This window comes from Sturnus vulgaris, chromosome 31, assembly GCF_052056855.1.
Source record: "Sturnus vulgaris isolate bStuVul1 chromosome 31, bStuVul1.hap1, whole genome shotgun sequence".
Taxonomy (NCBI): Eukaryota; Metazoa; Chordata; class Aves; order Passeriformes; family Sturnidae; genus Sturnus; species Sturnus vulgaris.
In genome coordinates this window covers 3,909,308-3,933,646 of record NC_142273.1, presented here as the reverse complement: position 1 = coordinate 3,933,646, position 24,339 = coordinate 3,909,308, and the positions used below count along the sequence as shown (strand labels likewise).

The 24,339-nt window shown below is 62.1% G+C and overlaps 6 protein-coding genes across 10 annotated transcripts; 4 read left to right on the top strand and 2 right to left on the bottom strand.

Annotated features, from left to right (window-relative positions):
- Positions 1-344: 344 nt before the first annotated feature.
- S100A14 (S100 calcium binding protein A14) lies at positions 345-3,210 on the bottom strand. 2 transcript variants are annotated; one of them, XM_088181080.1, is made up of 4 exons: positions 3,011-3,210; positions 2,649-2,770; positions 1,217-1,363; positions 345-1,096 (listed from the first exon to the last, which is right to left on the bottom strand). In XM_088181080.1, exons 2-4 carry the CDS (start codon positions 2,679-2,681, stop codon positions 977-979), a joined length of 300 nt encoding a protein of 99 aa, XP_088037206.1. In that variant the 5' UTR covers positions 2,682-2,770; positions 3,011-3,210; the 3' UTR covers positions 345-976. The 2 variants fall into 2 exon arrangements, with proteins under 2 accessions (XP_088037206.1, XP_014746741.2); XM_014891255.2 differs by lacking the exons at positions 2,649-2,770; positions 3,011-3,210 and having other exon boundaries at positions 1,217-1,809.
- Positions 3,211-3,730: 520 nt separating this feature from the next.
- On the bottom strand, positions 3,731-4,718 carry S100A13 (S100 calcium binding protein A13). The gene is made up of 3 exons (XM_014891294.2): positions 4,543-4,718; positions 4,115-4,321; positions 3,731-3,921 (listed from the first exon to the last, which is right to left on the bottom strand). The coding sequence occupies exons 2-3, from the start codon at positions 4,292-4,294 to the stop codon at positions 3,787-3,789; spliced, it is 315 nt and encodes a 104-aa protein (XP_014746780.2). The 5' UTR covers positions 4,295-4,321; positions 4,543-4,718; the 3' UTR covers positions 3,731-3,786.
- Positions 4,719-7,028: 2,310 nt separating this feature from the next.
- S100A1 (S100 calcium binding protein A1) lies at positions 7,029-9,323 on the top strand. Of its 2 annotated transcripts, none has more exons than XM_014891292.2 (3): positions 7,029-7,070; positions 8,783-8,931; positions 9,034-9,323. In XM_014891292.2, exons 2-3 carry the CDS (start codon positions 8,791-8,793, stop codon positions 9,175-9,177), a joined length of 285 nt encoding a protein of 94 aa, XP_014746778.1. In that variant the 5' UTR covers positions 7,029-7,070; positions 8,783-8,790; the 3' UTR covers positions 9,178-9,323. The 2 variants fall into 2 exon arrangements, with proteins under 2 accessions (XP_014746778.1, XP_014746779.1); XM_014891293.2 differs by lacking the exon at positions 7,029-7,070 and adding an exon at positions 8,527-8,602.
- Positions 9,324-10,415: 1,092 nt separating this feature from the next.
- Positions 10,416-16,123, top strand: CHTOP (chromatin target of PRMT1). 3 transcript variants are annotated; one of them, XM_088154703.1, is made up of 6 exons: positions 10,416-10,619; positions 12,122-12,197; positions 13,534-13,684; positions 14,682-14,862; positions 15,151-15,288; positions 15,793-16,123. In XM_088154703.1, exons 2-6 carry the CDS (start codon positions 12,133-12,135, stop codon positions 15,993-15,995), a joined length of 738 nt encoding a protein of 245 aa, XP_088010829.1. In that variant the 5' UTR covers positions 10,416-10,619; positions 12,122-12,132; the 3' UTR covers positions 15,996-16,123. The 3 variants fall into 3 exon arrangements, with proteins under 3 accessions (XP_088010829.1, XP_088010830.1, XP_014746827.1); XM_088154704.1 differs by lacking the exon at positions 15,793-16,123 and adding an exon at positions 15,415-15,786 and having other exon boundaries at positions 10,419-10,619; positions 14,679-14,862; positions 15,151-15,367; XM_014891341.2 differs by having other exon boundaries at positions 10,422-10,619; positions 14,679-14,862.
- Positions 16,124-16,252: 129 nt separating this feature from the next.
- LOC106862313 (SMAD family member 4-like) lies at positions 16,253-22,842 on the top strand. The gene is made up of 12 exons (XM_088181015.1): positions 16,253-18,016; positions 19,247-19,483; positions 19,900-20,074; positions 20,165-20,185; positions 20,294-20,452; positions 20,490-20,527; positions 20,560-20,614; positions 20,699-20,887; positions 21,058-21,241; positions 21,761-21,929; positions 22,199-22,337; positions 22,441-22,842. The coding sequence occupies exons 2-12, from the start codon at positions 19,259-19,261 to the stop codon at positions 22,638-22,640; spliced, it is 1,554 nt and encodes a 517-aa protein (XP_088037141.1). The 5' UTR covers positions 16,253-18,016; positions 19,247-19,258; the 3' UTR covers positions 22,641-22,842.
- Positions 22,843-23,108: 266 nt separating this feature from the next.
- SNAPIN (SNAP associated protein) lies at positions 23,109-24,143 on the top strand. The gene is made up of 4 exons (XM_014891348.2): positions 23,109-23,264; positions 23,584-23,630; positions 23,713-23,831; positions 23,909-24,143. The coding sequence occupies exons 1-4, from the start codon at positions 23,158-23,160 to the stop codon at positions 23,996-23,998; spliced, it is 363 nt and encodes a 120-aa protein (XP_014746834.1). The 5' UTR covers positions 23,109-23,157; the 3' UTR covers positions 23,999-24,143.
- Positions 24,144-24,339: the final 196 nt, after the last annotated feature.

Sequence of the window (24,339 nt, the reverse complement as noted above, 5' to 3'; positions counted from 1 at the left end):
GGAACGTGGAGAAATTGGGAACTGGAAATGTGGAGGGCCCGGGGATGCCCACAGGCGTCACACAGCCCCAGAGCATCCTCTGCACCCCCAAAACATCCCCTGCACCCCCACAGGGGTCACACATCCCTACAGCATCCCCTGCACCCCCAAAACATCCCCTGCACCCCCAAAACATCCCCTGCACCCCCAAAAATCCCTTGCACATCCCAAATCCACGACCCCGACCCACAATCGCTGCAGGCCCTGCCCCCCCTCCTTGCCCCCCCTTTTCCCCTTTCCCCCCCAAATACAAACGAGGTCTCTCCATCCTGCTCCGTTTGTTTGGGTTTTTTGGGATTTTTTTTTTTTCCCAGTGTTTTCCTTTATTAATTTATACAAAAATGGTCGCGAGTGGCCCAAGCTGATCCCAACCCAGCCCCGGCCCCGTGCCCGGCTCAGGGCCGGAATCCCTGGAGATGAGGAGGGCAGCACATCCCAGAATAACCCCCCAAAAACCGGCAGGGAAGGCTCCCAGGCCTTGTGCACCCACCCACGGCCACGGCGGAGCCCTGGAGGTGCCGTGGGGTGACAAGGCTGGGGGGGGACAAACCCCCAAATCCAGGGGGGAATGGGGGAAAGGAGCCGAGTCCCTCTCGCTGCGATGCTCCGGGGGGGATCCAGGACCGGAGGGGGCGAGCCTGGGGATGGAGGAGGAGGAGGAGGAGGAGGAGGAAGGAGGGGCAGGGCCAGGACCCCCCCCGTGCCACCCACACCGGGCACGGGGCAGAGCTGGGGCAGGAGGGGAACGTTCCTGACGGGAAGGAGAACCGAGGAGGGCAGGGATGCAGCCGGGGAGGGGAATCCTCCACCCGGCAGCAGCGACATCGCTTTTTTTCTCTTTTTTTTTTTAATCCCAGGAGCACCCCCCGGGACCCCTCGCGCTTCCAGCAGGAGCAGAGCCGGAGGCCTCGGGCGCCTTCCCGTCCCCCAGCACCCTCTACTTCCTCCGGCAGCCCTTGGCCGCATCCCCCATCATGTCCCAGTACTCTCCGAACTCCAGTTTGGCCTCGTTAGGGTCCCCCATGCACTCGATCTTCTCCTCCAAGGGTCCCACGCACTGCGGAGACAACATCGGGGTGATGATGATGATGATGATGATGATGCTGATGGGGCTGGCGGGGGGGGGGTTCCCACAGCCTCCCTGCCCCCCTCAGCTCCTCCTGGGCTCTGCCCTCACCTTGCCCAGGTGCGGCAGCTTCTGCACCACCAGCTCCTGCATCTCGTTGGGGGTCAGGTACTCCTTCTGTCCCTTGACGGCGTAGCAGTGGAACTGGCTGATCACCGTCTCGATGGCTCGCTCCACGTCCGTGAGCTCCTGGCCGTCCTGGGGAGGGGACACGACACCTGGGAGGTGAGACCCGGGGTGGGGGGGGGGGGGGACACAGCTCCATGGAGGGGTGGGACAGGTCCCAGGAAGGGGTGGGACATCCCACGGGTGGACGGGACAAGCCCCGAGCGGGTGGGACAAACATTTAACCCCTGCAGAGCCATGGGAGAAAATGTCCTGGTCTGTGCGGATGTGAGGCACGCTCCCATCCAGCTGTGACAACCCCATCCAGCTGTGACAACCCCATCCAGCTGTGACATGCCTCGATAGAGCTGCGACACCCCCTTATCTGGATAACCCTGGATAATCTGTGACACCCCCATCCAGCTGTGACACCGCTCCATCCAGCTGTGACCCCCATCCAGCTGTGACACCCCCGATCCAGCTGTGACACCCCCATCCAGCTGCCAGCCCACAACCCCCGCACGGATTCCAGGCCTCCCCACACAGGTGTGAGCCCATCCAGATGTTGCCCCCCCCTCACATCCAGCTGTCGCACCCCTCCGCAGCGGCTCTGCCCGGCTGTGACAGCCCCTCCAGGTGCCACCCCCTGTCCCCCAGAGCTGTCCCCCTCCTCCAGACGCGCTGTCCCCGCCCGGGGCCCGCCGGGCTCAGCCACCCCGGCGTCTCTCGCCACCCCCCGGCTCTCCCGACTGGTTCTTCCTCTCCTGCGCTCGGGTGGCGATGGCAGCGTGAGTCAGTGCCCGCCGAGACCGGCACGGGGCTCGGCAGCGGCCGGAGACCCCCTCTGACACCCTTCAGACCCCATCCCCGGCGGGGTGGGGGGCACAGAGCAGCCCCAGCCCCGCTCCTGGCCACTGCTGGCCACTCCTGGCCACTGCTGGCCGCTCCGTTTAAAGGAAACATTTAAGGTGATTCACTCAAATCTGCGGCTTCCCCTCCAACACCGTGAAACCACAGCCGGTGATGCCCTTTGGGAAGAGCCCTGCAACCTCCAGAGCCTCAGCCCCGCGCCCCAAATCCTCCACGGGTGCCAAGGGGTGCGGGGTGGGCACGTCCCGTTTGAAAGCCGAGGAAAACAGGAGCTTTTGTGCCGTGGGGCATCCTCGGAGGGGCTGCAAGGAGCGCGGGCAGCTCCCGGAGGTCGATCCTGCTTCCCCCGAGCTTTCAAGCGGCTCCGCAGCTCCAGATTCCCCCCCCCCCGTGCCCGGAGTTGCCAAAACCCCGCGGTTCTGAGTCACGCCGTGCCCGGGGCTCCGGGGCCGTGCGGGGTCACCCCCTCCCCTCCGGGGGTCCCGGTGCCGGGGGGTCCCCGCCGGACCTTGCGCTTCTTGCGGCAGTTGCACTGGCCCATCCTGCTGCTCCTGCGGCTCCTCGGGGGTCTCTCGGAGATCTCTCGGGGGTCTCTCCGGGGTCTCTCCTCTGCGATGGGGTCCGGAGGAGCTGGCAGGAGAAGGAATCCAAGCTCAGCTCACTGCTCGGGGGGAGCTTCCCTTCCTCCAGCGCCTCCCTCCTCCTCCTCCTCATCCCCGAGCGGAGGGCGAGGAAGGAGCCCCGGGATGCGGCGGCGGAGCTGCCGGGACACGTCCCCGGAGTCTTCGCAAGTCGTGGCGGAGCCGAGCGTGGGAGCAGAGGGGCCCGGGGCGCAGATCCCCCGTCCCGTGGGGAGGCCGGGCCACTTACCTGCAGCTCGGGCTGTCCCAGGTGTGCGCGGGCTGCGGCGGGCCGGGGTTTTATACCGGGGAGGTGTGAGTGGGAGCTCCGCGGTGCGAGGCGTCTCATTTGGGAGCCTGGCCCTGTGCCAGCGTTGGGGCCGGGAAACGCCTCCTTCCCGGGACTCCTTCCCGGCCACACCGACGGTTCCACATCCAGCCGGGCCTGGCACGGCCGCGGCGCCGCGTGGGAATGGCCACGGGACCGTGGCTGGTGGCCCCACAGCGGGGTCGCCCAGCAGCGCCGGGATTTGGATATTCCAGCGCTGGGAATGGGGATATTCCCAAAGTGGGATGTGCTGGTGGTGGATGTGTCACCCTGTGTCACCCTGTGCCACCCAGGACCCTGCAGAGGACGGGCACCGATGCCATGGAGTTGGTGGCCACCGTGGCCACCGCGGCCAGCGCGGCATCGCTGCCGGGGATCTCCCGAGCCCCACCCCGGCCACAGCCACAGCTCTGCCCCCCACCCACCCCCCCAGCGCGGCAGGAAGGTGTTTGTGGGGCGCAGGGTGGCACCCCCAAAAGCCAGGCCAGCACAGGGGCAATTTTGGGATGTCCCTGTCCATCACGGGATGCCCAGAGCCACGGAGTGACCCCAAACCAGGGGCTGGGCCGGTCCCCAGCGTGGCCACCACGGGGGAGGAGATGGGGGCTCAAAGCAGGAGCCCCCTCCCAGCAAGAACAGCGATTTTCGGGCTCAGGGAAACCTCTTTTATTGGGGGCCGAGTCTCCGCAGCGGCCCCGTCACTTCTTCCCGGCTTTCTCCTTCCTCATGGCCTTGGCCAGCTCCCCGATCAGCCGCCAGTACTCCCCAAATCTCAGCTCCTCGTCGTTGTTCACGTCCAGCTCGCTCATCTTCTCCTCCAGGGAGGGCACGTCCTGCAAGGGGTGGGGGGGACACGGGAGGGAGGCTCCCCAAAACCCGGGGTGGGGACGAGGGGAGCGCGGCTGCTCCTGACCGCGAATCCCGGGGGATCCGGGAGCAGATTCGGAGTTCAGGGGGACTCGTAGAGACCCTGAGGTTCAGGGGGGGACCCCCGGGGACCCCCGAGGTGCTGCTGCTCCCCCTCACCTTCATCAGGTTGGGCAGCTGGAGCCGCACCAGCTCCTTGAACTCTCCGGCTGTCAGCGTGCCCTTCCTGCCCTCCTTGGCGGCGAAGGTGACGAACACGGTGACAACGCGCTCGATGGCCTCCTCCAGCTCCGTCAGCTCGCCAGGCTCGGCCACCTCGGCCACCTCGGCCGTGGCCATGGCACCGGACACGCTGCTAGCCCGGGGCTGCAGGACGGGAGCCCAGAGGGGAGTCCCAGGGGAGGGGGATCCTCGCCCCCTCGCCAGCCCCAGCGAGGGCTCAGCTCAGCCCCGCCGGGCTCAGGAGGGTCCCGGGGCTTGTGCAGGACCACGGGCAGCAGGTCCCGGTGCCGGCCCAGGAGCGGGGACATTGGGAGGGGACAGGGGCACATCAGGGGTCCCCATGGGGGGAGCGATGCCCCACTTACCCCCTCGCTGCGGGCAGGTCGCGGCCCCACGGAGCTTTCGGGGCGTTCGGGAGGTTTGGGGGCGTTTCGGGAGATTTCAGGAGGTTTTATACCCGCGCAGCAGGAGGGGACAGCGCAGCCTTTGTCCCCCCGGTGCCGGTGTTGGGTTTCCTGGTGAGGCCGGACGGACGCGCAGACACCGCCCGGGCGCCGCCGTCCGTCCGTCCGTCCGTCCGTCCGTCCGTGCTCCGCTCCCTCCCCAACCGGGCACCGCACCAAACTCGGGCTGAACTCGCCCGGGGACCCCCGGTGGGGACAGGACGGGACCGAGAGCGGAGAATCCGCGGGGCTGGAGCATCACCCGGACCTTTCAGAGAAACTTTCACAGAAAAATGCCCGGAGTCGTTCTCGGGATGGTTTCGGTTCTCCGAGATGATTGAATGCAAACTTTGAGCCCCATTTCAGGGCTGTCACCCCCAGCTCCTTCCCTGCAGGGCTGGGGACAAGGAGGTGACCCCAGAGAGCCGGTGGCATCGCTGTCACATCGCTGTCACATCTCTGTCACATCTCTGTCACATCCCGGCCCGGCCAGGCCCGACCCGCACCGAGTGAGAGTTGTGACTCAGCCACCCGCTGACATCATCCCTATTAATAGTGGGCTCTGTAAAAATTAATTAATCCAAATTAATTAGGGGGTTGGGAGCGCTCCCCTTTAATGAGTGGGTATTTATTTATAACATGGCAGCCCTGGCACGGATCCACCTGGGAGAACGAGCAGCTCCCGGTGGCACCGACGTTCCCACCGGGAATTCCCGAGCTGCGGACCCCGGACACAGCCTCAGGACTGTCCCCGATGTCCCCAAGCTCACCCATGGGTGTGACAAAGAGCGAGGCTGCAGCGAGCAGGGGCAAAACACGGGAATTTGGGGTCCCAAATAATTCCCAAATGAAGCCCCCGCGGTGTTTTGGGGAGCGAGGACAGGGAAGTCCCCGAGTCCTGGCACCCTCCCTGCTCCTCTCCGCGGGGACAGCGAGGCTCCCACGGCTGTGGGGTGGCCCTGTCCCCACCCCAGAGCCGTCACACCAGCTCACGGGGCAGGAATTGCCTTCCTGCAGCCCCATCCGGCCCCGGGATGACGGAGGGGACAGGGCTGGGACGTCCAGGGGACCGGGATGGTGTCTTGGGAAAGCGCCGGGGGTGAGTCAGGGACCGGGACAGGTTTGGGGTGAATCACCGGCCCCGGAGCCAGGCGGGCCCGTGACTCCCCGGCCCTGGAATTTGGGGAGCCGGGATTTGGGGTGAGCAAGGGGCAGGTGCAGGAGGGGACAAGGGAAAGGCACCTCCGGGTCTTTTATCACTCTGGGATCCGCATTGGGATCGTCCCCAAGGGCAGGAGAGGGGGTGACCCCACCTCGGGGACACCGACATGGCCAGGAGGGGACCACAAAGGGACGGGGATGGGGCCATAGAGGGACTGGGATCATAAAGGGACAGGGATGGGGCCATGGAAGGACAGGGGCCATATGGGGACAGGGAGAGGTGCGATATAGGGACAGGGACCGTATAGGGACAGGGACAGGGGCCATACGGGACCACCAGGCCCCGCGTGACAGGGTGCCCACGGACATCCCAGGGGGTCACTGGCCACTTCCCCATCCTTCTCCTGGGGTTCTCACAACCTGTCTGAGCTGCGGACCCCAACTAGCGATTGTCACCGTGGCCACCACGGTGGCCAGCCCTGCAGTGGCCCCTGCTGGCTCCATCGGGGCTCGCTGGAGGGGGACCGTGGTGGCCACAGCAGGTGCCCAGAGCCACCGCGGTGTCCCCAGCGCTGCCACTGCCGCTCCTCCCACCCCAAACGCCGAGGATGGAAAAGGTTCTTGCAGAGCCCCGGCGATGGGACGGGGAGACAAGCTGGGCCCAGCCCCGGCACCGGGAACTGGAGCAACTGGTTTAGCTGGGTCAAAGTGGAGCAGGGGAGTCGCAGAGGCTGGAACCTGTTCCAAGTTGTGTGTAAAGCTCCTGGCATGTCCCTCGCTGCTCCCGCTCTGCAGAGAGCCCGTCCTGGGAATCTGCCAGCCCAGAGCTCTGCCCTGGCCACAGGGGCTGGGACCACCCCCCGGGACCCCCCCAGTGTTGGGGTTCACCCTGGGGTTCAGCCTGGCTGAGGAATTTGAGGGCTGAGGGATTTGAGAGGATGAGGAATTTTGGGAGCTGAGGAATCTGCTGTCCTGCTGTCCCGAAGGATTTAGGGGTCTGGGGATGCACGGCTTGGAGCCCCCGGGAGCTCTCCAGGACCCCCCAGTGTTGGGGTTCACCCTGGGGTGCCCCAATCCTGCTGTCCCAAAGGGTTTTGGGGTCTGGGAGCGCTCGGACACTGCGGCCGTGCCAGCCCTGGCTCTGTCCCCTCTGTCCCCGCCTGGCAGGGAGTGGGCCCGGGGTTATTTTTGGGCAATTCCTGTCCCCGTCACGAGCAGCTGCTGCCCCAGTGACGTTCCCAGGTTTCCCTGCCCGCTGCCGAGCCGCTCTGGGGACAGGGACACAGCGAGTGAGTGCCACCAGGGCCCCTCCCAGTCCCCCCCCCCTCCATGCCCAGGTTTGGGATCCGGCCCCTCCTGGAGCCCCAGACCCCCCTTGGGTGCCCCACAGCACAAATGGGATCTGTGTCCTGCTGGGAAGCAGCTCCTGATCTGCCCTTTGGGATCCCCAATTCCCAAAATCCCAATTCCAGCTCGCAGCCCAGCCGGGACCCCTCCCCAGTTTCCCCATTCCCAGGGCAGTGGGGAGGGGGCTTGGCCCTACAGGACCAGCCAGTTTTGGGGTCCCCAGGCAGGTCCCATCCTCAACCTTTCCCAACCATGGGGACAGGAAGTGCGGGAGAGGGAAATTGAGGCAGCAGGATGTGATTAACCCCAAATTAGGGCTGGAAGCCGGCATGGAGAGCCGGGCACCACCCCTGGATGGCTCCTGGGAAAATGCAGCTCCTGTTTGAGGGGGTCCCAGCCCCGGGGGGAAACCCAGAGAGGGGGGCTGAGGGATTTGGGGGATGAGGAATTTTGGGGGCTGAGGGAATTGGGGAGCTGAGGAATTTTGAGGGGCTGAGGAATTTGGGGGGGGGGGTGAAGAATTTGGGGGGGGCTAAGGAATTTGGGGGTTTGAGAAATTTGAGGGATGAGAAATTTGGGGGAATGAGGAATTTGAGGGGCTGAGGGATTTGAGGGCTGAGGAATTTTTGGGGGCTGAGGAATTTAGGGGAATGAGGAATTTTTGGGGGCCGAGGAATTTAGGGGAATGAAGAATTGGGGAGAATGAGGAATTTGGGGATCTGAACTCCCCAGGGATGCCGGAGCCGGGTCCAGCCCGCTCGGATCCGGGCCCGTAACGGGATCCTGGCGATTATCAGCATCACCCAGGCCAGCTCGGGCTCCGGTTTCTTGGCCGAGGCGTTGCTGCAGCAACGTCCAGCTCGGGATTGTGGAGCCTTTTGAGCCGGACAAGAGCCCTTTGAGCGCTCGGGGGGCCCGCGGAGTCACCCGATAGCCCCCGCAGCTCCCCCCGGGCCCCGCTGGCCGCCGTGGCCAGCTCGGGGACACCGGATACCCCAAAGAGCCCCGGGATCAGCGGGGCTGGCCACGGCTCCGGTGCCGAGGACGTGGCGCTGACAGATGGGGGATGCCGGCGGTGACACCGCGGGGTCACGGCGTGGCCACCGCGGCCACCTGGGGGGGGTCCTTTGCCCACCAGCAGGGAGTGACCCCAGCGAGGGTCCCCGGTGGGACCCTCCCAAATCCCCGCGGTTTTTGAGCATGCCGGGGGTGGCGGGGGGCACTCGGGGGTGGCACGGGGAGTCCCCCTGAAGTGACGCTGTCACCCCTATCCCTGCCCACGGCATCTGGGGGTGCTGCCCGGGGTCACCCCGAGGGTTCTGCCCCCCAAGCCCGGCCCCCAGCGGGGGTGGCCGGCGGTGCCAGCCGGGCTGTCCAGCCCCGGTATCGGATCCTCCCGGAGGGAGGGGGCTTGGAGCTTATTTAACGTGCCCGGCCAGGCCGGGCGGGCGCATTCGGAGCACGGGGAGCTCAGGTGAGCGCAGGTGCCTCTGTCCCCACAACCCGGACCCCCCCTCACCCCTGGGAACCCCCGCGCCCCCCAAATCCCCCCAGTCCTGCCCAGCGGGATGGGTGACATTTGGGGGGTGGGTGATACTTGGGGGGTGGCACCGAGCCGGGGGGGCTGGTGGGTGACGTGCCGGGGGTCCCGCAGCCGCAGCCATGGGATCGCAGCTGGAAGGGGCCATGGAGACCCTGATCAATGTCTTCCACCACTACTCGGGCAAGGAGGGGGACAAGTACAAGCTGAGCAAGAAGGAGCTCAAGGAGCTGCTGCAGAGCGAGCTGGGATGTTTCCTGGAGGTAACTGGGACCAGTTTGGGGCTTTGGGGTCTCCTTTTCCGCCATTCCCTGGGGGAGCAGCGGCTGCCCAGCCCCAGGGCTCACCCTGTGCCCCCTCCCCAGACCCAGAAGGACGCGGGGGCCGTGGAGAAGATCATGCAGGATCTGGATGAGAACGGCGACGGGGAGGTGGATTTCCAGGAATTCGTGGTCCTGGTGGCCGCCCTGACCGTGGCCTGCAACAATTTCTTCTGGGAGAACGCCTGACCCCTCCTCCTGCCGCAGCGGGACGTGGGTTCCCAAAATCCAGAGCCCCCCACTGCCACCCCTCAGCTCACCCCCTCTGCTCCCCAGCATTCCCAGGGGATCCCGCTGGGATCCAGCTCCACAATAAAGGCACCGACCCAGCCCGAGGGGTGTTGTCAGCTCCTTCATTTGGGATTCCCACCCCGTCCCCCCTGCAAACGTTCCCACTCTGGGGTCACGGGGAAAAGCCACCCTGGGTCACCCCAAGTGCCTGGAGACACCTCTGGGATCCACCCTGGGATCCACCCAGATCACCTGGGGCAGGGTGACCCCAGGGCAGGCGATCCCGGTGTCGGGGTGTGGGACACGGGAGCACCAGGATTTGGGAAGGAGGGGGACAGGCCAGGACTCGGTGTCGGGTTATGGGGTGCAGGAGCACCGGGATTTGGGAAGTTGGGGGGGGGACAGGCTGGGACTCGCTGCAGGTGGCTCCAGAGGCGCCGGCACCGCGCCCGCGGGGCTGGAGGAACCGGTTGGGATCTCCTGGCCCAGTGGGATGGGACGGTGGCCAAGAGCCCCACCAGGGCCACCAGCGCCATCATCCGCCTGCCATCCCTGTTGGGATGGGCTGGGATGGGCACCGGGACACAGGGCTGCTGCCAGGGGGTGGTGGGGCACGGGGAAGGGGTCAAGGGGCGGCTGGGACATTCCCGGGACATGGTGGGACACTGGGAATGTCCTGGGCAGGGCCAGGGGTTGGACTCCACGGTCCCTGCAGATCCCTTCCAACCCCACAACCCCTGGATCCTATGCAATTCCACGATCCAGTATTTTGTGATTCTGTGATTCTATGACAACAGAATTGACAGCGGAGCTGATAAAGCCGACACGGAATTCACAGCTCTGCAATTCCGTGAAATTCGGGCGTTCCACCATCGTGTGACCCCCTGATTCCACAGTTCCACGGCTCCGGGGTCCCTTGATCCCACGACTCCCCGGTCCCACGGTTCCATGACGATTCCATGACGATTCCATGACGATTCCATGACGATTCCATGACGATTCCATGACGATTCCATGACGATCTCACGACGACACCGCTCCCCGTGACGTCACCAGAACTCCACCCCCAAGTCCCTCCAGCAGTTCCCGCCTCTCCCCACGCCCCACCCCTTTCCCCGCCCCCTCCGGATCCGCACCAATCACCGCTCACCGAGGGGGGGGCTCGCGCAGGGGTGGGCGTGGCCGAGTGAGCGGCCGCCATTTCGGCGGGGGCGGGAGCGTCGCCGGCGCCATTTTGTCGCGGGGCGGCTGAGGGAGAAGCGGCGGCGGCGGCGGCGGGAGCGGGCGGAGCTCAGCGCCAGCCCCGGCCCCGGCCCCGGCCCCGCGCCGGCCCCACACCGGCCCCGCACTCACCCGCCCGCCCGCCGGAGCCACCGGAGACCTGGCGACCGTGTGCTTCGGTGAGTGAGCGGCCCGGCTGAGCGGGGCTGGGGTGCCGGGGGGGGCGCTCTTGAGGGCTCAGGGGGTCCCTTCATAATCCTTCTCATGATCCACTCATGATCCCTTCATGAACCCCTCATGAATCCCTCATGGCCCGGGGTTGTCCCCTCATAAATCCCTCATGGCCCGGGGGGTGTCCCCTCATGAAGCCCTCATGGCTTGGGGAGTGTCCCCTCATAAATCCCTCATGGCCCGGGGGGTGTCCCCTCATGAATCCCTCATGGCCCGGGGGGTGTCCCCTCATGAATCCCTCATGGCCCGGGGGGTGTCCCCTCATAAATCCCTCATGGCCCAGGGCTGTTCCCTCAGCGTCGCGACTTTTCCCCCCTGACCGAGCTCCGGAACCGGAGGCGGAGTGATTTTTTTTTTCTTTTTTTCTTCAGGAAGAAATCCTCTTTAAAAATCACTTCAACTTGGAAAAGACGCCCCATATTAAAATAAAATTATAAGTAGTTTAAAACAAGAATAAAGCTTTCTGTTGTCTCAGTTCCTGCCTGTATATCCCCTCAGTAAAGCGGTTTTTTGAGGGTATTATAGAGTGAGCGCATCCCGGCCGTCATCCACCCGTTAAATTTGCTGCTAATTATAAATTAAATTAATAAATCGATCTGCAGAGCTCGGGGGTTGGAACTCAGCATGTTTCTGTAGCATCCAGCACTGGAGGGGGGATTTAAATCCCTGCCCTGAGGGAGGTGGAGCCTCCATGTTTTTAAAGGATACGGTGCTTTTTGTAGCATCATCTTGGATTTTTATTCCCTCAGAATTGGGGTTTGCACCTCGGTCGTGGTAAGAACATGGGAAATGTGGAGGTGTCGCTGTGCTAAGCTGTTTACAGCTGGATTTTTTGCGTTATGATTCAAAAAACCGATAAGACATTGGCCGTAAACAGATAATTTTTTACTAAAGGGAAATTCAAGTAACTCCCGTATTTATTAAACCTGGTAGAGGGCTAGAAAACATTAAAAATAGATAAATACAATGTCTATGACCTGCCTCACTCTTAGTTCTCTCCACACAGAACAGAGGTTTTTTTTAATGTTTAATCATACAAACATATAATAATGGTATAAATTTGATGTCTTTGGTTCTGTTTTGCATCTTTGCTCTGAAGATGGCATTCAGTTGCCATCTTGCTGCTAGAGTTTTGCATTATTCCTCTTAATATTGCTGAAACATTTACTGTAAAAAGATAAATTTTTTGGTAGGGGAGAAGTAAAGGAACTCCATGATGTATTAAAATTAGGAGAGGACTAAAAAACATTAAAAAATCCCAGAATCAGAACCGAAAAATTCTGGCAAGGGGAGCTAAAAACCACTGAAAATAAATGAATGTATTACTCATAACCTGCCCTAATCTTGATTTCTTCCACCCAGGGAGGCAGAAAAGAAGGGATTTTTAGTATTTAGCGGTATAAATATGTAATAAAAGTCTGAGTTGTCTCTTTTGGGCCCTGTTTTGCAGATTCTCTGAAGATGGCTGCACAGTCAGCACCGAAGGTCGTGCTAAAGAGCACCACCAAGATGTCTCTGAACGAGCGGTGAGGAAGCCAACGGCACCTTCAGCTCCTAAGAAATCATATATTTTTTTTTTTTTAATTTTTTTTTTTTTTTTAAATATATAAACTTAATTCTCACTATCCAAAATCCAAAACCCGCCGCGGTTTCCGCCCTCTTTTAACCTCGTCGAGCGAGCGGGTGCCTCCACACACCCCACGCCTTACCCTCCGACACCCCTGCGGCACGGCAAGGGTTAAAAGGGCCGAAATTCCGGAGGAGTCTCCGTTGTTTTTAGTAAAAAAAAAAAAAAAAAAAAAAAAAATCCGGTGGGATGCGTTGTAAGAGCAGAGACCAACCTCACACCCTCCCTGTCTCTCCCACATGTTTTGACATCGGTATTTTGGGCTCTGCTGCCGCGCCCGAGGGTCTCACCTGTCCAGGTGAGCTCTGTAAGAGGCCGGCGGCGGCCCCGGAACCGGCCCGAAGGCTCTGCTGGGCCTTGTAAGAGGCAACAGCTTCGCTTCACCTCCATCCCTCTCTGTCCTCCAGCTCTTCCCCTGCCTCCTCCTGGGTTTTTTCCCCCACTCCTCTGTGACCACTAACGGGTGTTTCCCGCTCTCCTGCTGAGCATTTTGGGGTTAAACACGCCAGGATGGGGCGATTTTTACTCCAGCAGTGCTGCAGGGAGGTGTGGCCTGAGCTCAGGGGACACCTTGTTGGCTCTCAGCCCAAAATCCTGGTTTTTAAGGGGTGGGTTTTGCTCGCCAGCTCCCGGGGTGCTGCTCAGGAGCTTTATTTATCATCTTTGCTGTTGGATGGAGAAATAAAAACACCAAATGGATTCCCCGGCGGCCTCGTTTGAGGAGAACAGAATTCAGGAGATGCTCTGGGTGGCGGAATTTTGTAGGATCCTGGAATTCCTAAGGTTGGAAAAGGATTTAAGATGATTTCTTCCAACCCAGCCACCGAGCGTGGTGTTTTCCCAGCCTACCTCCAGCCTGGAATTTTGCTTCTTTTTTTTTACCAGATTTTTTATTTTTTTGGGGGAGGGGGTTGATTTGGCTTTTGCTGTCCTGTTTCCTCCTTCCCTATCACGACCATCCCTGCTTCCTGCTGGTTGTCACCCCCGCCCCCTCCTCCTTCTGCCATCTCTAAACCCCACTAACCTCCAGCTTTTCCTCATTCCCACTGGAAAACTTCCACCTCATTCCTGCCTGTCCGGTCCTCGCGGCCAGCGAGGGATCCGTAAAATCCCATAAAGTTGCCACTCTTTGCATTAAGGTTCATGGGAGCTGGAGCCCCACTCGAGCACCGTGAAAATGGCAATAATTGTGTGTTTTAAGCTTTAATCAAACCCCGTTTTATTCGACCTTGAAGCTTCACTAACATGCTGAAGAACAAACAGCCGATGCCGGTGAATATCCGGGCCACCATGCAGCAGCAGCAGCTGGCCAGCGCCCGAAACAGACGGCTGGCCCAGCAGATGGAGAACAGACCGTCTGTGCAGGCCGCTCTGAAACTCAAACAGGTGAGGGAAAAGGGGATTTGGGCCTGGCAGGATGTGGAAAAAACGGCTCCAGGAAGAGAGAGAGGCCAGAGAAGGGAAGGGGATGGAGGGTGAGTGTGTGGAGCTGCTGGGGCTGAGGTTCAGGGGGGGGAATTTTTGGCTCTCCACAACTCCCTGACAGGCTGGACACAGGAGGAGTTTTTCCACCTTGCCCAGGGTGGTTTGGAGTGGCCATCCTGGGAAAAAAAGGCTGGAAGTGGCACTCAGTGCCCTGGGCTTGGGGACAAGGTGGGGACTGGACTCCGTGGTCTGGGAGGTTTTTTCCAACCTGGAGACTCCTGGGGTTCTGTAAAGAAGGTGTTGGAGAGTGTCCAAAGCAGGGACACGAGGATGGAGAAGGGGCTGAGGGCCCTCGGGGACCTCTGTGACCAGGGACAGGATCCAGGGAGCAGCTGGAGCTGTGCCAGGGGTTGAGGCTGGAGATCAGGGAAAAGCTCTTCCCCCAGAGGGTGTTGGGCACTGCCCTGAGGCTGCCAGAGTTCCAGGAGCGTTTGGACACCGCTCCAGGAATACCCAGGGTGGGATTTTGGGGTGTCTGTGCAGGAGAAGGAGTTGGCCTGGCTGATCGTGATAGATCCCTCCCAACTCAGGGCATTCCATGATCCCAAAAATGAGATACCTGGGAGGGACTTGGAGGAAATTCCATGATTTAACCCCGGACAAGGGACACATTGAGGACTCCCTGGTTGTGTGGGTGCGTTGGGTGCTGGCTGTTGATGTCTCCTCTCTATTTTTCCAGAGAAATGGCTCATCCCGGGGATGCATCCGGGAGCTGCCGAGTGCTTCACCTCACAGTCCCACAGCAGATTTAAAACCCCACCCTCCCGTGCTGATTGATTGGGAATGCAGGCCTGGACTCGGGCACTAAATCCAACATTTCCATCCCAGCGTCTCGTGTCCCCCCAGTCCCAGATTGCTGCATGACTCCTTTCCCTTCCCAAATCTTCTCTTCCAGAAGAGCTTGAAGCAACGCCTCGGCAAGAGCAACATCCAGGCACGGCTGGGCCGGCCAGCAGGGACGCTGGCCCGAGGAGCCCTGGGGGGCCGGGGGCTGGCCCTGGGCCAGCGGGGGATGCCCAGGGGGGCCCTGAGGGGCCGCGGTGCCCGGGCCATGCTGCGAGGAGGGGTTGCACTGCGAGGTCAGTCCCCTGCCGTGTGCCCCCAGCCCCTTGCACACCCTTCCCCGGGCTGAAATCCTCATTTTCTGGGTTCCCCACGCTGAAATCCCAATGTTTTGGGTTCCCCACACCGGAATCCCAGTGTCCTGGGTTTCCCATGTGAAATCCTGGATGTCCTGGCTTTCCCTGTGCCATTCCCCACACCGAAATCCCAATGTCCTGGGTTCCCCACACCGCAATCCCAGTTTTCTGGGTTCCCCACGCCATTCCCCCACATTGAAATCCCAATTTTCCGTCTGCCCCCCGCAGGTCAGGCCCTGCTGCGCGGCGGGAGGGGAATCGCGCCCAGGATGGGCCTGCGGAGAGGAGGAATCAGGGGCCGAGGGGGCCCGGGAAGAGGCGGCCTGGGCCGGGGAGCCATGGCCAGGGGAGGCATCGGCGGCAGAGGTCAGTGCCCGGCCTTGGGAATGAGGGGACAACTGGGAATTGACGGCTGGGGGTAACGGGGACAACTGGGAATTTATAACTGGGAATTGATAGCTGGGAGTAACAGGGAAAACTGGGAATTTATACCTGGGAGTAGCGGGAATAACTGGGAGTTTATACCTGGGAATAATGGGAATAACTGGGAATTTATGACTGGGTGACTGTTAGTTCTTTCTCGATGTTTCCTGGGATGGAATCAATGCCTGTTTTTCTTTTCCCGGTATTTCCCGGGATGCAATCATTGCCTGTTTCTTGTTTCCCGGTGTTTCCCGGGATGCAGTCAGTGCCTATTTTTCCTTTTCCCGATGTTTCCCGGGATGCAGTCAGTGCCTGTTTCTTGTTTCCCGGTGTTTCCCGGGATGCAATCAGTGCCTGTTTCTTGTTTCCCGGTGTTTCCCGGGATGCAGTCAGTGCCTGTTTCTTGTTTCCCGGTGTTTCCCGGCGTTGTCCCCCGTCTCCCCGCAGGTCGCGGCATGGCCGGCCGGGGCCGGGGCGGGTTCGGCGGGCGCGGCCGGGGCCGGGGCCGCGGCAGAGGCTCGGCAAGGCCCGCCCTCACCAAGGAGCAGCTGGACAACCAGCTGGACGCGTACATGTCCAAAACCAAGGGACACCTGGACGCCGAGCTGGACGCGTACATGGCACAGACGGATCCCGAGGCCACCGACTGAGGGGCCGGGACTACCGGGAAGGGGAGGGGGGGGAGCTCGTTCCGTCGGCTCCCGAGGGGAAATTCTGGCTTAGTGTGTTCTTGGATGTTTTGATACTCTCTGTTGTATTAAACTTTTTTTGGATTGTTCTTTCGGGGTTTTTTTTTTTTATTATTTTTTTGGGGTGGTTTTTCCCTGGTGGGAAACTATTTTTGTCTGCCGTGGAGAATGTGTTGCTTGGGAATTATTCATGGTTTGGGGATCCAGGTGTTTTTTGTGCCTCTGGAGCTCCGTGGTTCAGTTTTGGGATGGGTTTGTTGAGTTTAGGGATTGACTGTTGGATTTTTGGGATCAGCACTTGTACATTTTGGAATAAGTTCCCACCTGAAGCCAAATCCCAGCAGGAAGAGCCTGAGTCTGGCTGCTGTTCTCCTTCCAGACACTCGGATCTTTTTGTTCTGCACCAAAAATTCCTGAGGGGATGGAGCAGGTGGAAAACTTCCCGGTTTTGGTGGATTTTGGGAGGTTGAAGTTCGACTTTTCTTTTGCCACAATGTTTCTGTGTGGTTCAAATGTTTGTTTAAAGGAATGAGAGGCAGGGAAAGAAAATTCAACCAGGACAGTGGGATGGATCTGCCATGGAGAATCTGCTGCTTGGAAATCATCCATGGTTTGGGGATCAGGTTTTTTTTGGGATCAGCCCTTGTACATTTTGGAATAAGTTCCCAGCTGGAGTTGAGCTTAACCCACCTGAAGCCAAATCCCAGCAGGAAGAGCCCGAGTCTGGCTTCTGTTCTCCTTCCAGACACTCGGCTCCTTTTGTTCTGCACCAAAAATTCCTGAGGGGATGGAGCAGGTGGAAAACTTCCCGGTTTTGGTGGATTTTGGGGGATTGAAGTTCGAGTTCATTTCTGTGTGGTTCAAGTGTTTAACAAAATGAGAGGCGAGGACAGAAAATTCAGCCAGGACAGTGGAAATGCCTCTTTTCCAGAACAGACTCCAAAATCCATCATTTTTAAGACAAAAAAAGGAATCCAGAGTCCCCAAAGGGTCTGTGCCTTTACCACCCACCCCTTCCATGATTTGATGATTCCACGATTCCTGCTCTGTGCCTGCTCCTGTTCCCTTGGGATCTCGCATTTCGGGTAACTTAAAAGGAGACAGAATTCCCAAAGCTCTGTGTGGGGTTTTCCTCTGGCAATGGGATTGTTCTGAGTTTGGGGCAGTAGGAAGAGGAGGGGATGCGGGGCTGGGGCCACCGGGACCGGGACCCGCGGCATTCCCAGGGGATAACCGGGATCGGGACCAGCAGAATTCCTGGTGCGATAACCGGGACCAGCGCCGTTCCCGGCGGGATAACCGGACCGGGACCAGCACCGTTCCCGGCGGGATAACCGGACCGGGATCGGGACCAGCACCGTTCCCAATGGGATAACCGGACCGGGACCAGCACCGTTCCCAATGGGATAACCGGACCGGGATCGGGACCAGCACCGTTCCCAATGGGATAACCGGATCGGGACCAGCACCGTTCCCGGTGGGATCGGGACCCGGCGGCGCCGGGGGCGGGGCCCGTCTGGGTGCTCTGGCCATGAAAGCGCGGCCGTGATTGGCTGGCGGGGCTCGGCCCGGCTGTCTCGGGCGCTGCCATTGGCTGCGGCGCGGCGGCGCCTCACGCGCTCCGGCCGCTCCTTTTGTTATTGTAGGGACGGAGTTGGGAAAGGGGAACGGGAAAAGGGAACGGGGAAAGGGAAAGGGCTGGGAGAGAGAGGAGACAGCTGGAAAAGGGAGGAGAGGGCTGGGAGAAGGGAGAGAGGGCTGAGGACAGGAGGAAAGGGCTGGGAAAAGGAGGAGAGAGCTGGGAGCAGGGCAGGGGGCTGAAGACGGGGCGGAGGTCTCAGGACAAGGCAGGGATCTGAGAGCAGGGCAGGGGTCCCAGGACAGGGCGGGGGTCTCAGGACAGGGCAGGGCAGCACCCCCGTGAGCCCGACAGGATGCGGTGGCAGCCGGGCCGCGAGTGACGGCAGCCGGGACTGGCGGAGGTGAGTAAAGCCTGACCCATCCCCGGTCCCCCCGCTGCTGTCCCCTCCTTGACGCCTGTCACCCCTCAAAACCCCTGCGTCATCCCTGCCACCTCCCCGTCCCCCGTGGTGTCGCATTTGGGACATCCTGGAGGACAAACATCCCTGTAGGGCGAGTTCTGGGACATGGGATCCGCCTGGGATTCTCCAGGCAGGGGTGAGGATGGAGCCGGGGACAAGTTGGGGACAAGCTGGGGACAAGCCGGGTCTGGCCCCCACTCAGCCCGGATTCCACCAAACCAGACCGGGCTGAGCTTTGCAAAGAGAGGGCTCTGACAATTCCAGTCCTCCCTGGGGCAGCTTTGGGGTGCAGCCACTGGAGCTGGGGGCAGCAGGACCCCAAGTCCCTTCTTCCACCGCTTTTTAGCCCCAAAACACGAGGCAGAGGCTGGGCAGGGATCAGGGAATGCTGGAATTGAGGCAGCACCAGGGATGAGAACCCCGGGATGAACCCCAGAGCCTGGCGGGGGGCTGAGGGTCTCACCCCCACCTCGGGGGGGGCTCCGTGGGGTCCCTGCAGCATCCCTGGAATTGTCCCCACACCGTGACGAGGCAGCCCGGCACAGGGGGAAGGGTCCTGGCAGGACACCCAGGCTCGCTGCCAGCCCCAGATAAGAGCAGGGACCCGCGGTTTGTTGTGTCTGCCGCCATCGCAAGGATTTTCCAAGGCTCTGGAACGCTGCAGCCGGGCTCTGGCGTGAGCAGGGTCTGGCAGGGAGGCAGCAAAGGGAGACACAGGGGTTAAGGAGCGGCGCCAGGCCGGGCTCTGTTTAGTCTGGGCTGGCGGCGGCAGCGAGAGCGGCTCCGTCCCCGTGGCACCGGGAACGGGCAGAGCCCCGCTCCCTGCCAGGACACCGCTGTCCCCGAGCCTGATGCCACCGTGCCACCATCCAGGTCTGGCTGTGCTGCTCTGGGGAGCTGGGGACACCTCGAGTGTCACTGTAAACACATTGTCCCCAAGACGGGGACAGGGCTGGGGACACCCCGAGTGTCCCCCAAAACGGAGACAGGGCTGGGGATAAACTCTGGGAGCGTGGAAGCCAGGCACTGGGTGACAGATGGCTTTGTCCTTGTCACCTGGACAGTGCCACCTTTCCCGGTGCCACACGTGCCAGCACCCATCAGCAGGGTGGGGACAGCGTTGTCCCCTGCAGCCGGGTGACACGCAGGGACACTCCGTGTGCCTTGCAGGGCCGCAGCGCCATGTCCCTGGGCGGTGACAGTGGCACTGCCATCGTGCACAGCCTGCTGTGCCACCGGCAGGGAGGGGACAGCGAGGCTTTCGCCCGCCGCGCCATCCAGAGCCTGCTCAGGAAACTCAAGGAGAAGAGGGACGAGCTGGACGCGCTGGTGGCCGCTGTCACCTCCGGAGGAGCCCAGCCCGGCCAGTGTGTCACCGTCCAGCGCACCTTGGACGGGCGGCTCCAGGTACCCGGGACACGGGGATGGGGAGGGGGACACAGGTGATCTGTGACACCCCCCTGTAACCCCTCCCCAATTTGGGGGGGGTCCTGGGTGTTTTGGGGTACCTGGACGGGCGGTTCCAGGTACACCCAGGACACGGGGACGGGGCTGGGGAGGGGGACACAGGTCCTGCCCCCTGTAACTCCTCCCCAATTTGGGGGTCCTGGGTGTTTTGGGGTGGCCCTGCCCGCATCCCCCCTCCCCTCGCGCACCTCCCTCATGAGTCGGGATTTGGCAGCCCCGGAGCCTTGGGGGGTTCTGGGTTTTTTATGTCTGGGGGAGCTGGGGGGGGACCCAGCTGGGGTCTGAGGGGGGGTCCCGGTGTCACCATGGGGAGGGGACACAACGCCCTTGGTGTCGCCGTGTCCCCCCACCCAAAGGTGGCCGGCAGGAAGGGGTTCCCCCACGTCATCTACGCGCGGCTCTGGCGCTGGCCCGACCTGCACAAGAACGAGCTGAAATCCGTGAAATTCTGCCGATTCGCCTTCGACCTCAAGTGCGACAGCGTTTGTGTCAACCCCTACCACTACGAGCGCGTGGGGACCCCCGGTGGCGGTGAGCTGGGACCCCCGGGACCCCCGGTGGGGGGTTCGCCAAAGAGGGGGGGGTCACCAACACCCCTAATCCTGCCCACCTCTCCCGCAGGTCTGAGCATCCAGAGCCCAGGTGAGACCCCGGCCCGGGGCCGGTGGGGACCCCACCCCCCTCCCCAGAGCCAGCCCAGCCCCCCACAGCCCCCCCATGGTGTCCGGTGTGTCCCCCCGCCCTCCCCAGTGCCCCCCCCGCGCCCGGTGAAGGAGGAGTTTGTCCGTGCCTGTGTGCAGATGGAGCCGCCGGCCCGTCGGGAATTTGGGGTCGAGACCCCCGCCCAGCCCCCCCCTGAGCCCCCCCGTGTGCCCCGGATCTACCCCGCGCTCCCCATGGCGCCCCAAGGTGAGACCCCCCCCCCTTAATCCCCCCACCCTTCCAGGGTTTGGGGGCATCGCCCTGACCCCCATGAACCCCACAGTGACCCCCCCGTGCCCCCCTGTCCCCCCACAGCGACCCCCCAGGACCCCCCAGCGCAGAACGGGTACCCCAAAGCCCCCCACCACGGTGAGTATGGGGACACCCCCCTGCCCCCCAACACCTTTGGGGACCCCCCCCCCTCCTCATGTCCCCCTGTCTCCCCTCCCTCAGGTTCGCCGCTGAGCTGGACCGGTGCCATCACCTACACCCCGAATTTGGGGGGGTCACAGCCCCCCCAGCACCCCCCCAGTCACTGCTGTAGCTTTGGGGGGCACTGGGGGACGGCTGGGGGGGGTCTTCAGGGTGCTGACCCCCCAGAGCCCCCCCACTATAACCAGCCCCCCGTGTCCACCCACCCTGGTGAGTGCCGTGACCACCCCCCACCACCCCACTAAAATCCACATCCCTCCCCCATTCCAGGCCCGGAATTCTGGAATTCTCGTGGCCCCTCACCCTCCTCAGCACCTTTGGGGTGCCGTGACCCTTCCCCACCCCAAAAAATCCACACCCCACACCCCCCCACATTCCAGGGCCGGAATTTTGGTGCTCCATCGCCTACTTCGAGCAGGACGTGCAGGTGGGGGAGATCTTCAAGGTGCCCTGGAGCTGCCCCAGGGTGGTCGTGGATGGGTTCGTGGACCCCTCGGGGGGAGCCCGGTTCTGTTTGGGGCAGCTCTCGAACGTCCAGCGCTGTGCGGCCAGCGAGAAGGCACGGTGGGTCTGGGGGGGCACCGGGGGGTCTGGGGGGACACCGGGGGGTCTGGGGGCCATGGGGGGCACGGGGGGTCAGGGGGACACGGGAGGGAATGGTCAAGGTAATGGGGGAGTTTGGGAGATAAATGGGAGAAGGGGATAATTAGGGGAGAAGGGGGATATGGGGGATAATTAGGGGAGAAGGGGGAAATTGGGGTAATTAGGGGAGAAAGGGGATATGGGGAATAATTAGGGAAGAAAGGGGAAATTGGGGTAATTAAGGGAGAAAGAGGAAAAGGGCAGGAATCAGAGGGGAAAGGGAGGGATGTGGGGGGGAAAATGGGGAGTGAGGGGAGAAAAGAGGGAACCAGGAATAATCAGGGCAGGAGGTGGGGAGATAATGAGGAAAATGAGGAGAAAAAAAAATGGGATAACCAAGGATAAGGCGGTGGGGTGGAACGGGTGGATCCGTGGGGGGGGGGTTCGGGTGGATCGAGGGTGGGGGGGTCTCTGGGGGTCCGTGCTGAGGGTCCCGGCCAGGCTGCACATCGGCAAGGGGGTGCAGCTGGAGCGGCGAGGAGAGGGGGACGTGTGGATGCGCTGCCGGAGCCAGCACGCCGTGTTCGTGCAGAGCTTTTACCTGGACAGGGAGGCGGGCAGAGCCCCCGGTGACGCCGTGCACAAGGTGTACCCCGGGGCACACGTCAAGGTGGGGGTCCCCAGGTACCCCAGGGGTTCTGTGCCCAATTTAGGGGGTGCTGGGCAATGGAGGGGGGGGCAGTGGAAGGATGCTCAGGTGACTCTGAGGGAGGATTCCCACCTGAGGGGTGACATCCAGAGGGGATATTTGGGTGGGAGGTGACCCCCAAAAAGTGTCCCTGGGTGGGAGATGCCCTGTGGCGATGCTGAAGGGGATCCTGGGGTATCCCCCCACCCCAAATCCGCCCCGCTCAGGGGTCCCCCCGTGTCCCCCCCCAGGTGTTTGACCTGCGCCAGTGCCACCGGCAGATGCAGCAGCAGGCGGCCACTGCCCAGGCTGCGGCCACTGCCCAGGCTGCCGCGGTGGCCGGCAGCATCCCCGGGCCCGGCTCGGTGGGTGGCATCGCCCCGGCCATCGGTGAGTGACCACAGGACCCCCCTGACGACCCCCGGGGCTATCAGTGGCCACTGACCATCCGTGATGGGCTGTGACCCCCGTGCTGACCGTGTCACCCCCCCAGGGCTGTCGGTGGCCGCGGGGCTCGGTGTGGATGACCTGCGGCGCCTGTGCCTCGTTAGGCTGAGCTTTGTTAAGGGCTGGGGACCCGACTACCCCCGGGCCAGCATCACCTGCACGCCCTGCTGGATCGAGGTGCACCTGCACCGCGCCCTGCAGCTGCTCGACCACGTCCTGCACGCCCTGCCCGACGCCCACGCCTGACTCCTGGAAGGAGCAGCCAGAAAAGAGGAAAAAAAAAAATGAAGCAAAATGACCAAAAATGTGCTGGTTTAACAGTTTTTTAATGGATGGGGTCGGGGTGTGTGGCCCTCGGTGCTGATTTCCACCTCCTGGTTTGGTTTTTGTATGAAAATAAACCAAAAAAAATTTTTTTTAAGGCAAAAAAGCAAGGTGAAAGGACCAACACCACGTTGTTTTAACCATTATTTAACGGATGGGATTGGAGTCTTTGGCCTGGGTGCGTCAGCGCCTTTGACGGATGCTCAGCAATGCAGTTGTGCCGCCAGATGCGTTTCCAGATGTGCACCCAGCTGTGCCCTCGCACCCTCCCCTGGAACTACATTTCCCACCAGCCCCCGCAGCCCGCACCGGAAGCGGCCTCTCCTGTTCCCCGCGGACTCGGTTTCCCAGCAGCCCCCGCAGCGCGCACCGGAAGCGGCACCGCCCGTTCCCCGCGGACTCGCTTTCCCGGCAGCTCCCGCGGTGCCTGTGGGCCAAGATGGCGGCGGGGAGCGGCGCCGGGGCGCGGGAGCTTTTTGCTGAGGGGCTCCTGCAATTCCTGCGACCCGCCGTGCGACAGCTCGACCGCCACGTCCACAGCGTCAGGTGCGGGCAGGGACAGCGGCCGTGAGGGGCCGGCAGCGGGGCAGGACGGGCCGGGAGCCGGGCGGGCCGGCCTGAAAGGCTGAGGGGCAGGTAGAGCCGGGAAGGGCAGTTTTGTGGGGATGGAGGGGTTTGGGGGTACGTGAGGTGGGCAGTGCTGAGGGATTGGTGGTTGGAGGGTGCTGGGTGTGCAGATCCCATATTAGGGTGGGGGGCTAGGGATGGATTTGGGGTGGGGGGCTAGGGATGGATTTGGGGTGGGGGGATAAGGATGGATTTGTGGTGTGGATCCAGGGTTTTTACTTGTCCCTCCCCTTCACAGGGAGAGCCAGGTAGAGCTGCGGGAGCACATCGACAGCCTGGCCACAGGTGAGTTAAACCTGGGGGAACACCCCTGTTCGCCACCAAGGTGTGGGGGTGCAGGGGGGGCTCATCCAAACCCCTTCCCCAGAGCTTTGCCGCATCAACGAGGACCAGAAAGTGGCGCTGGACCTCGACCCCTACGTGAAGAAGCTGCTGAACGCCCGGCGCCGCGTGGTGCTGGTCAACAACATCCTGCAGAACGCCCAGGTGAGGGGGGACAGGGGGTTTTGGGGGTCCCAGAGCCCCTCCCTCAGGTGCTCACAGGTGAATTTTGGCGTGTCCAGGAGCGGCTGCGGAGGCTGAACCACAGCGTGGCCAAGGAGACGGTGCGGAGGAGGGCGATGCTGGAGGCCGGGGGCTACCAGGGCAAGTGACCAAGTGAGCGGCCAGGACAGCGGGAATCCTGTTAATCCCAGGGGAATTGAGGGGGTGTCGCCCATCACCTGCAGCTGAGGGAACTGGGACACTCCAAGCTTGTTCCCGGATTTGTGGGCGCTGGAATAAAAGTGACTGAGAGTCCGTGATGCTCCCACGTCCCTGAGGGGCCTTGGGGACAAACAGAGCCAGGCAGGTGCTGCCAGGGGGGTCTGGGCACCTCCAGGTTGGATTTGGACACCTCCCAGGTGGAATGTGGGAGGTCCAGGTGGGATTTTGGCTGCCCCAGGTGGGGTCTGGGCAGCTCCAGGTGGCTCCTTCAAGCCTCGGATCTTTCTCC

Excerpts from the sequence above, each read along its gene's own strand:
- SNAPIN (XM_014891348.2), top strand. The coding sequence starts at position 23,158 with ATGGCGGCGGGGAGCGGCGCCGGGGCGCGGGAGCTTTTTGCTGAGGGG. Across the intron at positions 23,265-23,583 it reads CGCCACGTCCACAGCGTCAG|GGAGAGCCAGGTAGAGCTGC; the intron begins GTGCGGGCAGGG and ends TCCCCTTCACAG. Across the intron at positions 23,631-23,712 it reads CATCGACAGCCTGGCCACAG|AGCTTTGCCGCATCAACGAG; the intron begins GTGAGTTAAACC and ends CCCCTTCCCCAG.
- S100A13 (XM_014891294.2), bottom strand. The coding sequence starts at position 4,294 with ATGGCCACGGCCGAGGTGGCCGAGGTGGCCGAGCCTGGCGAGCTGACG. Across the intron at positions 3,922-4,114 it reads AGCTGCCCAACCTGATGAAG|GACGTGCCCTCCCTGGAGGA; the intron begins GTGAGGGGGAGC and ends CACCCCTTGCAG.
- S100A14 (XM_014891255.2), bottom strand. The coding sequence starts at position 1,594 with ATGGGGTTGTCACAGCTGGATGGGAGCGTGCCTCACATCCGCACAGAC. Across the intron at positions 1,097-1,216 it reads AGCTGCCGCACCTGGGCAAG|TGCGTGGGACCCTTGGAGGA; the intron begins GTGAGGGCAGAG and ends TTGTCTCCGCAG.
- S100A1 (XM_014891292.2), top strand. The coding sequence starts at position 8,791 with ATGGGATCGCAGCTGGAAGGGGCCATGGAGACCCTGATCAATGTCTTC. Across the intron at positions 8,932-9,033 it reads AGCTGGGATGTTTCCTGGAG|ACCCAGAAGGACGCGGGGGC; the intron begins GTAACTGGGACC and ends CCCCCTCCCCAG.
- LOC106862313 (XM_088181015.1), top strand. The coding sequence starts at position 19,259 with ATGTCCCTGGGCGGTGACAGTGGCACTGCCATCGTGCACAGCCTGCTG. Across the intron at positions 20,528-20,559 it reads TGACCCCCATGAACCCCACA|GCGACCCCCCAGGACCCCCC; the intron begins GTGACCCCCCCG and ends TGTCCCCCCACA. Across the intron at positions 20,615-20,698 it reads CCCCAAAGCCCCCCACCACG|GTTCGCCGCTGAGCTGGACC; the intron begins GTGAGTATGGGG and ends CCCCTCCCTCAG.
- CHTOP (XM_014891341.2), top strand. The coding sequence starts at position 12,133 with ATGGCTGCACAGTCAGCACCGAAGGTCGTGCTAAAGAGCACCACCAAG. Across the intron at positions 14,863-15,150 it reads AGGAGGGGTTGCACTGCGAG|GTCAGGCCCTGCTGCGCGGC; the intron begins GTCAGTCCCCTG and ends TGCCCCCCGCAG. Across the intron at positions 15,289-15,792 it reads GGGAGGCATCGGCGGCAGAG|GTCGCGGCATGGCCGGCCGG; the intron begins GTCAGTGCCCGG and ends GTCTCCCCGCAG.